This window comes from Aphelocoma coerulescens, chromosome 3 (genome assembly GCF_041296385.1).
Source record: "Aphelocoma coerulescens isolate FSJ_1873_10779 chromosome 3, UR_Acoe_1.0, whole genome shotgun sequence".
Classification (NCBI taxonomy): domain Eukaryota; kingdom Metazoa; phylum Chordata; class Aves; order Passeriformes; family Corvidae; genus Aphelocoma; species Aphelocoma coerulescens.
The window spans coordinates 79,247,362-79,263,392 of NC_091016.1; the positions used below are offsets into that span (position 1 = coordinate 79,247,362).

Here is a 16,031-nt window from a genome sequence, read left to right on the forward strand (position 1 = left end):
ACGCCGCGCTGCCTGCCGGGACACGTAGTCTTCCCCCGCGAGGGCCGCAGGACCGCCTTTCGGCCGGACTACATATCCCAGCACCCCCTCCCGGCACTGCCGCTCCCCGCTGGACTCGGCCTCCCGGCTGCGAGCGCCGAAAGGCGATTGGCTAACCGGCGTGTCTGTCATCCGGGCTCCCCGTGCTGGGCGGGGCTATTTTCCCCCAACCCTGAGTGAGGGGACTGCCGGGGGTCGGTGGCGGTCCCGGCGGGGACGGCTGAGGGGCCGCCCTGGGAGAGGCAGGGTCGGGGCCGCCCCTTCCCTCCATGCCCGGGGCAGGGAGGAGGAGCCGCCGGTGCCGCGGGGTGGTAGCCGCCCCTCTCGCCGCCGGGAAAGGCGAAGCCGCAGCGGCGCCGCTCGCTCGGCAGCCCCGGCGCGGGAGGGCAGGGGCGGCGGCTGTCCGGGGTACCGGCCTGCGCTGCCCCCCATGCAGCGCGGGCAGCGGGCTCTGCGCTCGCCGCGGCCGCGCTCGTCGTCGTCTGTGTGGGCGGGCTGGCTTCTGCCGGGAGCCCGCCATGGGGCGGCCGCGCCGGGGCTGCTGAGGAGAAGGAGGCGGGGGAGCTGCGGCCGGGCGGCCCCATGGAGGAGCGGGAGGGCGAGGTGCGCTGGGACGGGCTGTGCAGCCGCGACGCCGCCGCCCGCGCCGCCGCCCTGGACACCATCGGGCAAGCCGTGCTCCGCCGCGCCGAGAGCATCGCCTCTGGGGCGGCCGCCGAAGGGCTGCCGGTGCCCGCCGCCCGCGACGGGCTGGGCGAGGTGCTGGCCCGCCTGCTCATGCTGTCCAAGAGGTGCCCCTTCCCCGACGTGAGGGAGCAGAGCGAGGCGATCCTCAGCGGGGTGCAGGTGAGCGCGGCAGAACACCCCCTTTGGCTTCGGGACCGGGCCGGGGGCTCTCCCGGCACCGTCCCACGCAGGGCACCTTCGGGTTTCATCTGTGCGACGAAGTGGGCGTCTGATCCACTCTGTCAGATGTATTTGTGCAATTAGTGCGTGCTAAGTGCTCTCCACCCCTACGGCTCTCTCCCCGAAGAAACATTTAGAAAAGAGTTATTAAAAGGCGGCGGGGGCGGGGGGGAGGGGGAATATCTCATTGGAGGCACTCAAAAAACACCTGGGTGCGTTCTTGTATCCCCTGCTCTAGGTGACCCTGCCTTGGCAGTGAGGTTAAACTGGATGATCTCCAGAGGTCCCTTCCAACCCTAACCATTCTGTGAAAAAGCATGAAATCTTTCAGTGTAATCCAGCAGAGAGGATTTGGCACTGAATGGCTGGAAAGTTGGGGCATCCCCAAGGAAGCGCTAAAATGACAACTAACGCTCTAGTTTCAGTCTGTATGACCAGTGCTGTGGTGTTACCGGGTTGGTTTTAATAGAAAAGCAGGAAGGATTTGAGTATTAACATTAGTGGTTGCCAATTGAAAATATAAATGGGAAGTTGTGGAGCTTTTAAAAGCCATATGAGCTGAAATGTTATTAAGCCAGAGCCTGTCAAAGTTCCCTTCGTGTTGTTTATTGGAATCGATAGGATCCAAACTATTTTTTTTTCCTTAGCTCATAGGCAGCCTAGCCAATAGAGGGTTACGTTTACTGACCTAATGCTAACAAAAATAAATGTTACTTTGTACTCTTCCACTCTTACAGTCTAATTATAGTTACTTGCATTGCTATTCTCTTGCTCACCTCAGGTTTTTGCGCAGGTTTTGGAATTCTTGTATCAACGGGTCCATCAGCACTGCTAAAAATACTGCTTGCTGCGGAGTAGGAAAAGGAAATTCGGGTATTTCTTTTAAACACAAGTGAACACATAGAGCTGTGCTTGGAGATAGCTGCCTGATTCTCACTATTGTACTTTTTCTCCCTGAACTTTACAGGTTGAGTATAGGGAAATCCAGGGAAAAAAAATAATAATATATGAAAGTATTACAGACATAATAATTTATACATTATATACATAATTATGAATAACATAAAAAAACATTATATGCTACCGTACATATAGAAACACATTCTGGGCTTGAGTTATTGGAGCTGAAAGAGTGTCTTTATTTTGTCTAACTTCTCAGTAGTCTGCAGCGTGATAAGTACAGTATAACTTATTTTACACAGTTTGGGCTGTGTGGGGTGTTATTCTCAAAGAAGATTTTATCAGAGCCGATGGCTTCACATGGTCTAAGTGAAAAGCTTGACAACTTTTCTGTAAAAACTGAAGCCAGTGAAACAAAGAACCACTCCAAACTTGACTATTAAGTTGAAAACTTAATCTGGCTTCTTCCCTGTTAAAGGTTCACATGAGCAGTGAGTCTGTTACCAGTGACAATGATGAGTCACTGGAACAGACTGCTAAGGGAGGACTTCTTTTTGTCAGGTTCAAGATATCAGAGTCTATTCAAAGGCCAAACAGATGGTGGTCTCTCACCTAAATTTTGAGGGGAGGTCAGAATACAGGACCTGATGACTCCCTTTTGTGTTTTTATGTGTTTGAAGTTAGTGGCATGTTCAAGTCTTAGTCTGGTTTAGAAACTTTGTTACTAGCCTTTTTTTTTTTTTTTTTTAACTAGGCCAAAAGTTCTGGCAGAAAATGTCCGTCTTCATACAGCAAATTCAAGTTCAAATACCCTGGTCATTGGTGGCTTGATTAATAAACATGGATGTGAAAGGTTTAATAGCTGTGAAACCCATTGTATACACACAAGCTGCAGTAAAAATAAAATCCAACAGAACATTATTTTAAGAAAATCTTTAAAAGCTGCTTTTGTAACTTTTCCTTTTCAGGAGCACAGATTTAGGGGAGAAATATTCTATATTTTATGAATTTATAGTGGCACATCTTAGTTCTTGTGTCTGTACTCATAAATGAAAATTTTCATTGTAATCTTTGGCTCTGCATTTGTTGGAGAAATAATCCAATCCAAGTATTCTGTTTTGCATGCTGAGGACTACGGTCAAGCATGAAATCGTTTTCTGTTGATTACATGACCAAGAAAAGTTTTGTTCAGGTCTCTTCAGTGAAGATGGCAGATAAAGCAAACTATTAAATTAAATATTATCACTCCATACAACTTGTGGCTTTCAGCAGTTCTTCCAAAGGTAAATAGCTTAGTGACATAAAGATGTGAAATCCCATTCAGAACAGCATCAGCACTTGTATGACTTTATCTCCCTGTTTTGGGATCTGAAACAATACTGAGGTCCACAGCAATATGTACCATAATGCTGTCTAAAGTTATTAAATGACATATAGAGCCCAGGGCAGGAGAGGCAACTTGGAGCCTAAAAGTTCTCCTGTGAACTGGGGCTCCCTTCTTTTTCTATCCCTTAGGATGGTCCAATCCAGACTAGAAGTCTGAGCCTGGACTGATACATTTCTTTTTATCCCTCCCCACCCCAGCTGCCTCAATGTGGAGAACTGTAAAATGTACTTTATTAATCTTTCAGACTTGCTTCAAGCATAAATCAGTGAGGAAATAAAAGATTAGAAATTTCCATGTGGTCTGATTGCTATTTCTTTCTTTGAGTTAGTGCCCTCTTGCCTGTTGGGGCACTCAGCAAATATTTAGGCATGAGCACCTGTGCTCCTGGTGTTTTTGTAGCTTTGTGTCTGGAGCAGGTTGGTAGAGTGCATTATATGGCTGGTGTAAGCTGCAAGTTTGGCAGCAGCCTGTGTCAGTATGGCATCCCTCTAAGCCTGCCTTTGCTATGTTTTGGGGGTTTTCTTCCCTGGATAAAAATCCCTCTGATAATTGGTGGAATGCTAAGTGTGCAGCTTTCTTCTTTGGTATTAACGAATGGCATTGTTAATAAATAATATTGCTTGTATCAGAATCTATAAAATTAATTATTGCTTAACATAAATTCCTGTTGATTTGACTTATATTCAGGATAATGAGTTTCTCATAGTAGGATATATATTCTTATATAATAATACATACTTTTTCACCTAAGAGAATATATCTATTTTTCCCATTTAGAATACAAGTTGTTTTTGTAAGAGTTATTACAAAGACAGTGTCAGCAAACTACTCCCTTTTTTTCTAATTGAAACGTTTTTGCTTTTATTAGTAAAAGCAAGTTCCTAAAGCCACTTTGACCTCAACAGATAATTTAAAAAGTATTTTAAAGATATTTCAATTGCAATGCTTTAACCAAGTGAAAGCAGTTTCAATGTTTGACTTTGAAAACGTTAGATGAATAGTTTTTGAGGTAAAACTGCAAATATTTATCATAGGTTTTTGATAAATTCTTGTTCATAGGGTATTTTGCATGTATTTATAGCATAGTGCCTGTGACCTTGCAGAATAGAGTGTCATTCCTCCCAGCGTGCTGGGTGTCTGCGCACCAACACAAATATATTGGGAAAGAACAGCAGTGGAATGTCTAAACACATGCTCATTAAAAGTCTTCTGCCAGCCTCAGCTGGATCAATTAGATGTATATGACTGGAATGTAAGTACAAGGTGTCTGTCTGTAGCTGGAGAAGAATCACTGAAAGGATGAGATTGGATAATTAAAATCTCTTGTAACCATCCAATGGAGAAAACTCAGTCAAACAAACAGCTCTCCATGGGTATGTAGATTCATAAAAATAATTTTTTATATTAATGATGAGAATACATAGATGGAGGGCAGGTTCTACAGGTGCAACAAGATGCTAGTCTACATAGGATAAAAGATAACAGCAGCAGAATAAAACCCATAAATGTTAAAAAGCATAGAATTTGGCATGCAGAGCTTGACTGGGGGCAAATATAAGGAAGAAAGAAACAATTTCAACCTCTCTGAGAAGTAATCTAATGATACCAAACACTTGCATTGAAGGGGAAAATTAGTAATGAAAAAAGAACTCCGCTCTTTGTTGATCTTTTCATTGATGTAAACAAAAGAAAGATACAGAAAATTGGAAAGAGTCTGTTGCTGACAATGTAAAGTGCAGAAAGATATATGAGTAAAGCTAGGATGGGCAAAAACATAAGGAGGTGTAGCTAAAATGAATATTGGAAGAAAGCAAGAAATAAAAGATCCACAGATTAATGGATTAACAGATAATGCTGAGGTGATTGAAATGTTTTCTGAAATGGTTAATCCATCCTGTGTAGTTAGTAGCCATGATAAAAGCATAAATAGTACCTTCCTAGGCAGGAGGGTGGGGGGGAAATCTGTAGGTTGCTTGGATAAGCACCAGATTTTCAATCTGGTAGGGCCTGATGAAATTAATTCCAAGGTGCTTAAAAAAACCAATTAGCTGAAGCAATCTCATATAGTGGATTGCAATTTTGAGATAGTGGAGGGAAGTAGCAGACTTAGATTAATTGGTACATACCTCTTCAGTGTGGGCTAAAGGGGATGGAATGAAGAGGAAGCTGATGGATTTTAACTGTAGCTCAAAGAAAAAATACTGGACTAGTGTTGGAACACATTTTTAGTGCCTACGAAAAGAAGTTGAGCAACAGTCAAAGCAGACTTATCCAGGATAAATTCTTTCAAATCCAGCATTGCTACTACTTCTGTGTTGAAGTAACAGGCCTTGTGGTGCAGAGAGATTTATAATGTTAATAGATTGATGTACTGGAGTCTTCAATGTTCACATGAGTGTCTCATTAACAAGCTAGGGAATTGTGATCTATAAACTACACTTTAGTGAGTAAAATTAGCTGGAAAACCATCCCCAGAGTGCAAGCACAGTCAGGTAACAAGTGCTTGGTACGGGCTCTACAAGGTCCTGTCCGGCAAAGTCTTGATTAACAAATTTCTATGCTTTGTTGAATTGCAGATTACAAGATGGGAGGCAGAGTAAGAATACTGGAGAGCAGCCATGTAATTTAAAGTTATGTTAATGTTTAATGTGAGCTTGTATCATATCTTCTAGTCCTTTGGGCTTTTTTGTTAAGAAAGTTTGAAGTACTTAGTGGTGGTATGGTTGGCTAAAACAAGGCTTAAGATAATATGTTCCCAAAGAAGTGGGGATGAAAAGACTGCTGCAAAAACAAATAAAACATGAGCTAGAATGAACAATGGATCTAAATTACAGAAAGACTTGGGATGGACATTTGGGGAAAATTTCAATATTAGGATAGACTATCCAGTCATCTTCATCACTAGATCTCAAACATCAGGCAGGAGCAAGGTGCTTATTTGATCTCTCCCTGGGGAAGGCAGACATTGCTAACTGGATGATTTTTTCTTTCCAGCCTCTTTTTCTGTGTTTTGTATTGGTAAGTGCTTGGAGGGACTTCAAGCACCATATAAGTCCTTTGCCTTTGATCTTCAAGACTGTATTTACCAGACAAATAGTGCTCAAACTTGTGGTCTGAAACCTGTCTCATATGTAAAACCATCAGGTGGTTTGAGGACTTGAGGGGGCAATTATGATTACCCCTTCTTTTCTCAGGCCTTCTGCTTTAGTGGAGAAATGTATCATAATTCCATACTTTGCCAAGGGCTGTTATGGCACATAACATATTTGTCAGCAGCCAAACATATCTTCTTGTCTTAAAACCTTGAGGCACTGATTGGGATCTAGCCTTGCTTAGTAGAGGACATGGAATGGAATATCCTTCCTTTCCAAATCCTGGCAAAACACTTGTATGGTTTAAATTAAATGAGCATCCAGAAGGGATGGGAAGACTTCTACTCACAGCCACAGCAGACATTGTGTCCTCTTCCTTTGCCACTGTGGTAGGACAGATAAAGCCCCTGCCGGGAGAGGAGGTGATAATTCCCGTGTGTGCATCCATAAAGGATAAAACAGGAAGAGTTACTTTTCTGTTTCATTGCTGTATTTGTTCTAGCAATGTGAACTCACATCAGAATTCACTGTTTGCTTTATGAGTGCTCCATGCCTGAGCTCTGTGGTGCATGCTTCTTAAGAGTGATAAGGGTGAAAATTACGCTCATTGCTCCCAAATGGTTTATCCTATGGAAGACTAGCTAACTTTGCAAATCTTTATAATCTTCTTTGGTGTAATCTTCAGTAAATGACTTTATAACTTGTCTAAAGTCTTTTTTAGCCTTCCTGTACAACACAAGTAATTTTCTTTAGTGAACTTTGAGATCTGTAGCTAGGCAGATAGATCTGTTAGGTTGTGGGATTTCTTTTGTCCAGGTTAATTTGACTGTGTCCTGCTGCATGATAGGGATGTTCCCCTGCAATGCTTACTGTTGGTCAGCCACCATGGAAAGGTGTCTCAGTTGAAATTTAAAGTCTGTTCAAGCTTAAGAATTTAAGTATGGTATCCTCACTGGTGGTGGTGGATCTGATCCATCTGGAAGCTGATCAGTCTCTGCACAATGCCAATACCCAAATCAGTCCTGTTTCTCATAGCACTCTTGTATAAAGTGAATTAAAACATCCTTTTCTGTGAGTTCACTTCATAGCAAAAGTAAGTTCTGTCTCTTCCTGCCACTGGATGGAATGGATTTAATTATTCATTGTAGGTTCCTCCCATCAAAATCTACGTGTTGCTTTACCAGATCACTAGTTTAGAAAACATCTATCTGTTAGGAGCTTTTTTGGTGGTGTTCTATACTCTTGCGTTTCTCAATATTGAGAGAGAATACTGAACTAATGACATGATGTTTTTAAATGATTTGTCTTATTTACAGCTTCTGCTGCCTCTGCAGTATTTATTGTAAACATATTCTGATGATGGGTCTGTACCATGTGTGTGGGGCAAGGCTGGCTGGAGATGTTAAGGGTGAAGAATTAATCTTGACATGTCAGGGAATATTCTGAGCAGCGGCGTGAACATATTTTTTAAAAACTTAAATTGTCAATAAAATTTAGATGCCCTTATCTGCCTCTTCCCTCATTCAGCCTACTTGCCTCCTTTCTTAAGGCTTCAGTCTGTTGAGAGAGACGAAGGGAAATTTTCTCTTGTTGAGCTTGTCAGCTGCAGAATTGCCTGACCTTGGGAATGTCTTTGGTTGAAATAAGGAGTTGCTTGAAAACAGTGGAGGTTCTCAAAGTGATGCAAAATAGGGTATCTGGGGTACTTCTAATGCCGTTTCTGTGTTTGGAGCCTCTCCATAATTTTCCATGCTAACAATATGCCATTCTTCTTGTATGGAAATGAGCTTTGCTTAGTCAACTTTTTCTTATAATTGTTCAAAATGACTTGATCTGTAAATTTATAAGTTTATGTGATTCTGCTGAATTGATTTTCAGGACATCATAACTAGAATTTTTATTTTCGAAAGAAGTGAAGCATGAAGCACACATTTGATAATATCTTGGTTGATATTTATTTTTTGTCTGCATTGAAGTGCTTTAAAACTGAAAAAATCAAACACAAATGTTTCCTTATCTCTTACTGTTTAGTAATGAGGTAAGCAATTATAGGATGTACACTGGTGGCTTAGTTAAAAAAGGTTTGCTTCCTGTCTTTTTTTTTTTAATAGGAGCTAATACCAAGAGATCTGCAGAAACCAGAAATGCTTCAGCTTGAATGCATTTTGTAAATAACAGCATCTGTTCTCCTGATCTAGCAGTTGCTAAGTCACACGAGCTCTTTTTTAGACTTTTTTAAACTTTCTTTTGATTTCTGCTTCTCTTTCTAGAGGTAATTTTAGAAGTTGGCTGTTCATTTCAACTCATAACTGGATACGATCCTTTCCAGTCTACACTCATTTTCTAGTGTCAACTTAGGGCACTATCTGAAATAGTTTTTCTTGCTCTGACACTAATAGTGTATGGGTAGCAGTGATCCTTCCCCTCTCTGTGTTGATTTTTCTTGAAGTTCTCTCTAAGTTTCCAAAAAGCCAATTTATTTATCTTTTTTTGGGGTTTTTTTAATCATATATTTTGTTTGTCCTTTTTATTATGTAAATAACTGTCTTCATTTTGGGCTCTTGGCATACGTTTGGATGCTTTTTGTTCACAAATGGGGAAATTTTATGTATCTTGAGGAGATGTTCAAGCAAAGGGAAAAGTTAAGATTTTGGAATATTTTGTAAATTAGCATACAATATTAAGTAAAAAAAAGAAAAAGTATGGACATCTAGGTTATGTAAAATAATGTATCTTCTGTTACCCTAACCTAAGTATATGACTTTAAAGAAAATGACATTGTCTTACTGTGACAAGTGCAAAGCGAGCACTGAAGAAATACTTGCTGTTTTGTCATCTTACTCTTGACTTTTTCTTCAGGTCAGGGTTTCTCCTTTTGAAATAAACATAGTGGAAAAGTACTGAATATACCATTGTGGGCCAGAAAAAATAGTTTTGAAAGCTTGATTATATTTTCCTGTGGATACTGAGTGTTTAAATTTCCAAAAATATGGTTTGCTGTCAGTATGGTTTTCTATTCCAGTAAATTGTTTACAGTTTAAGAGGGATTGGAGGGTGGGAAAACTTAGGTCTCTCTCCAGAAATCAAGTGAAACATGGAAATCTTCACTTGAAGCTACATTAATTAATTAAATACAAAAAGCTAAGTGGTGGCATTTTTTCTTGTTTACTGCTTTCCTGATGTTTTCAGTGACTTAGACTTTTTTTTCTCCCTTTGTCTTTTTTTTTTTTTTCTGGAAAGCTTAGGTTAGATTACTGCCAAAAGTTGGTTTGGGAAGGTGAACTGGTTGAGTTCTATTTAAACCCAGTAAACAATTAACCATTTTCCTTACTTCAGCTTTATGTAGAAACCAAGCTTATTCTTTCATGTAATTTTGAGTTGAAAGTATCACCCAGTGTTGTGTTCTAGTGCAAGAATATTACCCCAAAATACACTGGGCTGGTATTTTAAAAATAGAGGTGATGCTACTTATGTAATCTGATAATGTGTCCCTTCTGTGCAACTGCAAGAACTTACTTTCAATTCAGGCCCTGTGCTATAGAAAAGCACTGAAAACTGCTTCTGAAAGCATGTGGGGTTTTTTCCCCTGTAAATTAGTTAGAAATTGTAACTTTTTTTCACTACTCTATGCCTTCTGGAGTCAGTAATAAAGTTTTCTTGGTTGCAGGTTCCTGGCAAATCCTTTGTCTGCCTAAATAGCTGACTGGCTTTGTGGGCCTTCGCTTTGAGACTCAAGGTGTAACCACCTCTTCACCAAATTTCCCTCCCTGGGATATTCCTGCTTGCTATTGAATTGTTTTTAAACAGTTTTCTTCTGAGACAAATCTTTTTGTCAGGGATTCCTTAACTCCTAGTGAGTAAACATGGAAGAATATGACATTTATTCAAAGGAGGAACAAACTTGAAAATGCAAACTTATTTAAAGCTCTAAAGCCTTTCCTGTGTGCCTTTTTTTTTTTTTTTTTTTTTGGAAGGGGGGATGGTGTTTGTTTTTGGGAGGAGGAGAACCTCTTTTCTGAAAGATTTTTTTCCATTGCAGCTTGTTGCTGGTGTTTTGGTGCAACAAAACTTTAAGCTTTAAATGCAGCCTGTTTGCCAACAGTACATTCCACTCAGATTAAACCGCTTGTTTGGATTTTCCATGTATTTAAATATTAGTTCTAAACTAGTTTCACACTGATATCCACGTAGAAGAAAGACTGAGGAAAGGAAAAAGTTTAAGAAAAACTTTCTATTTCTGTGAATCTCGAGTCAGTTCTGAGTGCAAACTTGGGTCCCTTTAACAGTACTAAATATTTGGCAACTGCTGTGCACAAAATGTTTTCTGGAGCTCATCATGTTATGAAGATAAGTCCTTACCAGGATAAGATTGCTTTTGATATTTGCTGTAACTTCCTTTGTGTCCATTCTGTCCTTCCTACTTGTGTTACAGAAAAGGTTTTGGAAACCTTGTAACTTCACCTAGATTACTTTTTTTTTTTTTTTTAAGAGTTATGTTTGTAATGGTTGCTTATATTTACTCAGAAAGAAATTGATATATAAATAGTGTTCTGTAAGAGAAGTTTAATTCTGGCATTTTTATTACTATTGTTCTGTTCCACGAGGCAGGAAAATAAGCCAAATGGAAATGTTTTTGTCTGGGTTTTAGAAGACATATTGGTATCTTGGCTTGTAGTGTTCTGCTTTTCTAACTATTCAGAACATGGCAGCTCTGCTTGGCTGATACTGTCTGTAATCTGTCAGAAGAGTGTGTGTAAACTGGGAATGTCAAATGTTGCTTCTCTTTCCTTCATTATTTGGTGTCAGGCCTTTCTGTTAAAGGATTCAAGGTTTTGAGTAAGGTTTCACTAGGAATGAAAGTATTTTTTAATGCAGAAGATACCATTTGTATTGCACAATGTAAAATATCTCAATTTTAGATTCTAAAGGTAGTAGTTAACTCTTTGTAGCTTATGCATTAAGTGAATATCTGAGATTGAAGCATAGACTGTTTTGTGTTCTTTCTACTTTTTAGAGTTTTCTGTATGTTTTTGTATAATGATAAAAGACTTGGGAAAAGTGCTGGTTTTATACACTCGGAATTTGGTGTGCAGATCATTACTCCTAGGGGTGGTGGAAAATATGGCTTCTTTATGGTGCTTCCAGTGCAAAAATCAATTTTGTAGTGGTGAGCTGTGGTATGCTTCCCATATATGTGGCTTCCACCTATGATCCTCCTCTTGGAGCCCAAGGTCTGCGGTGCAGTGTGTCACACATCCGTGTGTTTTGGGGAGAGGTACAGTTCTTTTATATTAGATCTCTGGGGTAGGGTAGCCACATGGCTCAAAAGTAATTTCCAGTTGCAATAGATCTTCATGCATCTGCATAAAAACATGCTAAGATGATTGCAAAGTTCTGCTGAAAATCTCACACGGAAACTAGATTTGCTGTCTGTTCCCTGAAAAAAATAGTTGCTAAAAAATACTTGGGAAGATGTCCTGAGGTTAAAAAACCTAAAGCACTTTACAAAGAATAAAATCAGATTTTAATACTATCTTCTAAACCTTTTCTTGATTGTGTTGGGGAACTGAGAATTTCTCCAGATACACATTCACAAATTCCCTGTTTAAAGATGACTTCAGGAATAAACATGTCTTTTGAGGAATAAAATGTCTTCTAAGATATAATCTCAAGAGTTTATGCCAGGGATGCCAGTGTGGGAGGGCTAAAGCTCTAAGTTTTGATGAAATTCTATGGCTTTACTGCAAACTTATCCCAGGTTATCCTTTGCTAATATAACCTGTCTGGTTCTGGCCTGTGTGATGATCTGGTGTGAGAATTTTCTTTTCATATGTAGCTGTTTTAGACAGCTGTAAGGAGACACCTTCTTGATTCCATAACAGAAACAAACATACAAGTCTATCATCATGTGTTTTCAAAACTTCAGCAGAAAAATGAATACTAATTTTTAAAATATTTGCTCTATGTACTTGTTGTGGGTAGAGTGACAAGCCCTGCTGCTGAGCCACAAGGAGCAGAAAGGAACCCCTTGCTTTCTAAACTCCTTCTCAGAGAGGGGTCCAGGTGTGGCTGGATCCAATCTTAGCCCCAGAATTCTTTACTTGGCAGTATTAAAGCTGAAACTACTAGCAATGTATGCATAGGATAGTATAGTGTGCTACTGCAAAGCCTAGCAAGAAGGAATAATTAAGTAGACATGGATGTAACTCACCATACCAATGCTCATGGGCAGATCTCGTAACCTTGAGGAGTATCAAGAAGGAATATGTTAGAGGAACCTAACCATGTGAAAATGGACTGGACTTTCATAGTATAAAGTGATTGACTGCCAGTTGTATGTCTGCCAGGTCAGCTTAGCAGCTTGTCTGCCAAATCTTTGCCTCACTATCAGGATGCTGATTTGGGGTTAGTTAGCCAGACTGGTTTTAGCCTAGTTCAACAGCAAAACCAGCACATGGCTTGAGCTTGGCCCACCACTGATAGTTTTGCAAATAGGACATTGTCCAAGTTGCTTGACCACATTACAGGGCAGAGTATCCTGCTTCAGTACTATTTGAATATTTGTTGAAAAATAAGAGTGGACAATCCAACTAGGCAGGACTTGTAAAAAGCATTTGAGTTCCTTTGTTGTCTAAAACTGCCAAGAAATGTGCAAATCAAATTGGAAAGAGCATGTGATGTAAGTTTTTATTATGTATATACAATATAAGAGACAGGCAATCTAACAAAGAACTAACTCTAAATTTTTAAGCCAAGCATAATTAATTTTGAAATAGAATTAAGTTATTTTCCTAGGGATAGTATCATGTGAAATATCTTCTCCTTCTGTACGTAACAGAAGTTGGGGATAATATAATTTAATAGCTTTATTTGAGATTTGATTCCTTTATCTGGTGCAACACTAGATTCTGATGCTTATTGAAATCAAGCCCTCCATCTCCAACAGACTAAGACAGTATTCACATGGATAATAGTCTGTAAACTCCTTTCTTTTCAAAATGAGCCGTACGTCTTACATAGTTTGTGCTTCTGAATATTGAGCTCTCTTTGAGAAGTCTTGAACCCTGAGACTTTGAAATGGCAAGGGGAAGCTTCTTCTAAGAAGTTGCGTTCTTAACAATTCTGAAGATTATAGAATGATAAAGAATTGAAGCAGCATGCTGTATAATATTCTGTTGCAACAATCTGATTATTATAAGCAAATATAGAAGAGAAACTGCTATTATGTCCTTGAGGCAGTTGCTTTCCTTCACTTAATTAGATGGGATAATGACTCTTCACAGAGTATGGTCTGATTTGGAAATCCAGCATCATCTGCAGGAGAGCATCCTAAAGGGAATGCTCTCATTATTGATGCAAATTCTAAATCTGTAGAAGGATCTGTCTACACTCTCTTGTAGTGGAAATGAAGTCCAGGAAATGAGTGGGGCAGATTATTTAATAAAGAATGAATTTTATATTTTTACCCCCTTGCCTCTGTATTTGTATTGGATTTGCATGGCAAGGTTTTGATTGCAGAGCAGCTACAGGGATGACTTCTGTGAAAAGCTGCTGAAAACTTCCCCTGTGTCCCATTGGCTCCAAGATGGGCCTATCACTGGCTGAGGCTGAGCCCGAGCCCATCAGTGACAGTGGTAGTACCTCTGGGATAATGTCTTTTAAGAAAGGGGAAAAAAACCTGGGCAACAGCAACTGCAATGTGAGAAGAGAGGAGTGAGACTATGTGGTAGAAACATCTCTGCAGACAAGGGCACTGAAGGAGGGAGGGGAAGTGGTGTTTCAGGCACTGGAGCCAAGATCCTGTTGCAGCCCGTGGTCCAGACCATGGTGAGGTGGGATGTCCCAGTAGAGCTATGTGGTGGAGCAGATCTCCGCCTACAGCCTGTGGAGGATCCCACCCCAGGGCAGATGGATGCCTGAGGAAGTCTGGGAGCCTGTGCTGTAGCAGGCTCCTGGCAGGACCTGTGGCCCTGTGGAGAGAGGAGCTGTAGAGGGTTTGCTGGCAGGATTTGTGACCCTGAGGGGGATCCATGCTGGAGCAGTCTGTTCCTGAATGGCTGCACCACACTGGAAGGGACCCAAGCTGGAGCAGTTCATGAAGAACTGCAGCCCCGAGGAGAAGGATGCACTTTGGAGAAGTTCCTGGAGAACTGCCTCCCGTGGGAGGGACCCCTGGAGCAGGGGAGGAAGGAACCGCAGAGACAATGTATCTGACCACAACCCCATTCCCTGTTCTTCTGCATTGCTAGGGAAGAAGAAGTAGAGAAAATTGTGAGGGAAGTTAAGCCAAGGAAGAAGGTGGGGTTGAGAGTATAAGATCTTTGAAAATTTGGGTTTATTTCTCATTACCTTACTCTGATTTGTTAATAATTTAAATTAATTTCCCCAAATCGAGTATGTTTTGCCTGTGATGGTAACTGGTGAGTGAGTGATCTCTCCCTGTCCTTACCTTGACCCATGAGCTTTTTTTGTTACATTCTGTCTCCCTGTGTAGCTGAGGAAGGGAGGGATAGAGCAGCTTTGGTGAGGACCTGGCATACAGCCAGCATCAACCCACCACAATATTGGAACTAGTCCTCTGCTGGTTTTTTTTGAGAGTGAAATTTAAAATTTGCTGGAATAGCAGTGTTTATTTGGTTGTTACAAAGTTGAATGGTGTCTCAAAAAAAAACTTTTTGTGAAAATGTGCTGCTTTTGACAAAGTGCTTGCAGGGAAAGGCTTCCTCAGTAATGAGTGAAAGTCCCATGAAGGATAGGAAGAAAAATACACTAAAAATAGCCAAAAACTATGAGCATGAAGGTCTCATATTGCAGTCTCTGGTTTGCCTCTCTCAGGTAAGCGACTTGAGAAGGCAGTTGAACAGACAAAGTAGATCTTCTCAAGCAGTAGAAATTTAATGTTTTCATTTAAGGTAGTAAAAAACTTAGGGCATTTGCCTTGGGTGTATGAGTATCTCATTCAAGCATGAGTGGGATCTGTACTTAACTGGAATTTTAAACTTGCTCTGCCTCATCTCAAAACTTAACTTGGTCCTAAAGGTCTTTTTTATTGACAAGATGTCACATTAAGAAATAAGTACCTGAGGTCTTAAAACTTCATCACATTAGGAAAAATTCACATTTTGTCCAGATGCGGTGACATTTCTTTACCTCAGTCCAAAAGTGTTTTATATTAAAGCCAAAGTAGTGAGGAAGCTTTGAAGGCCCTGTGAGGTGGGTGAAGGATTTAACTTGAATAGTGGTAATCCAGTTAGAGTAATGAGGTGAGTTGAGCAAAAATTTTGGTGAAGACTGAAATATTCTAAAATACTTTTCCCAATCATAACATTCTGTATTCTGTTTCTTTTTAGAACACCTGTAAATATGTTGACTTTAGAAAACTAGGATGAAGTACATGTCTGTATAGCTTTTTTTAAAGTTCAGCTTCTGGGATCTTTTTTTGAAGAGGGGAAAAGAGTATTTTGTGCTACAGAATTAGGACACATTTTTTTTTGTACCACTAGAGGAAAGAAAACATTTTTTCTTTATTCAGATGAAGCTTATTGTTATATTAAACACATCTTTTTAATTAGATTGTTGTGGATGGATTTGGCAGTTTGGGGTTTTTTCCCTTGATTTTTTTTTCTGAAAATTTTCATTTTGAACTGGACTATTTATTGTCTCAGCAGTAGTATTTTGGCCCTTTACTCTCACATTTGGAGGGAACT

At 40.3% G+C, this 16,031-nt stretch overlaps 1 protein-coding gene across 1 annotated transcript in view; it reads left to right on the forward strand.

The window, feature by feature from the left end:
- The first annotated feature begins 220 nt into the window (after nucleotides 1-220).
- SESN1 (sestrin 1) overlaps nucleotides 221-16,031 on the forward strand; it is a 76,752-nt gene continuing 60,941 nt past the window's right edge. The window contains exon 1 of the mRNA XM_069011004.1: nucleotides 221-885. Within this exon, the coding sequence (XP_068867105.1) occupies nucleotides 622-885 (264 nt within the window). The 5' untranslated portion in view covers nucleotides 221-621. The remainder of the gene's footprint in view (nucleotides 886-16,031) is intronic.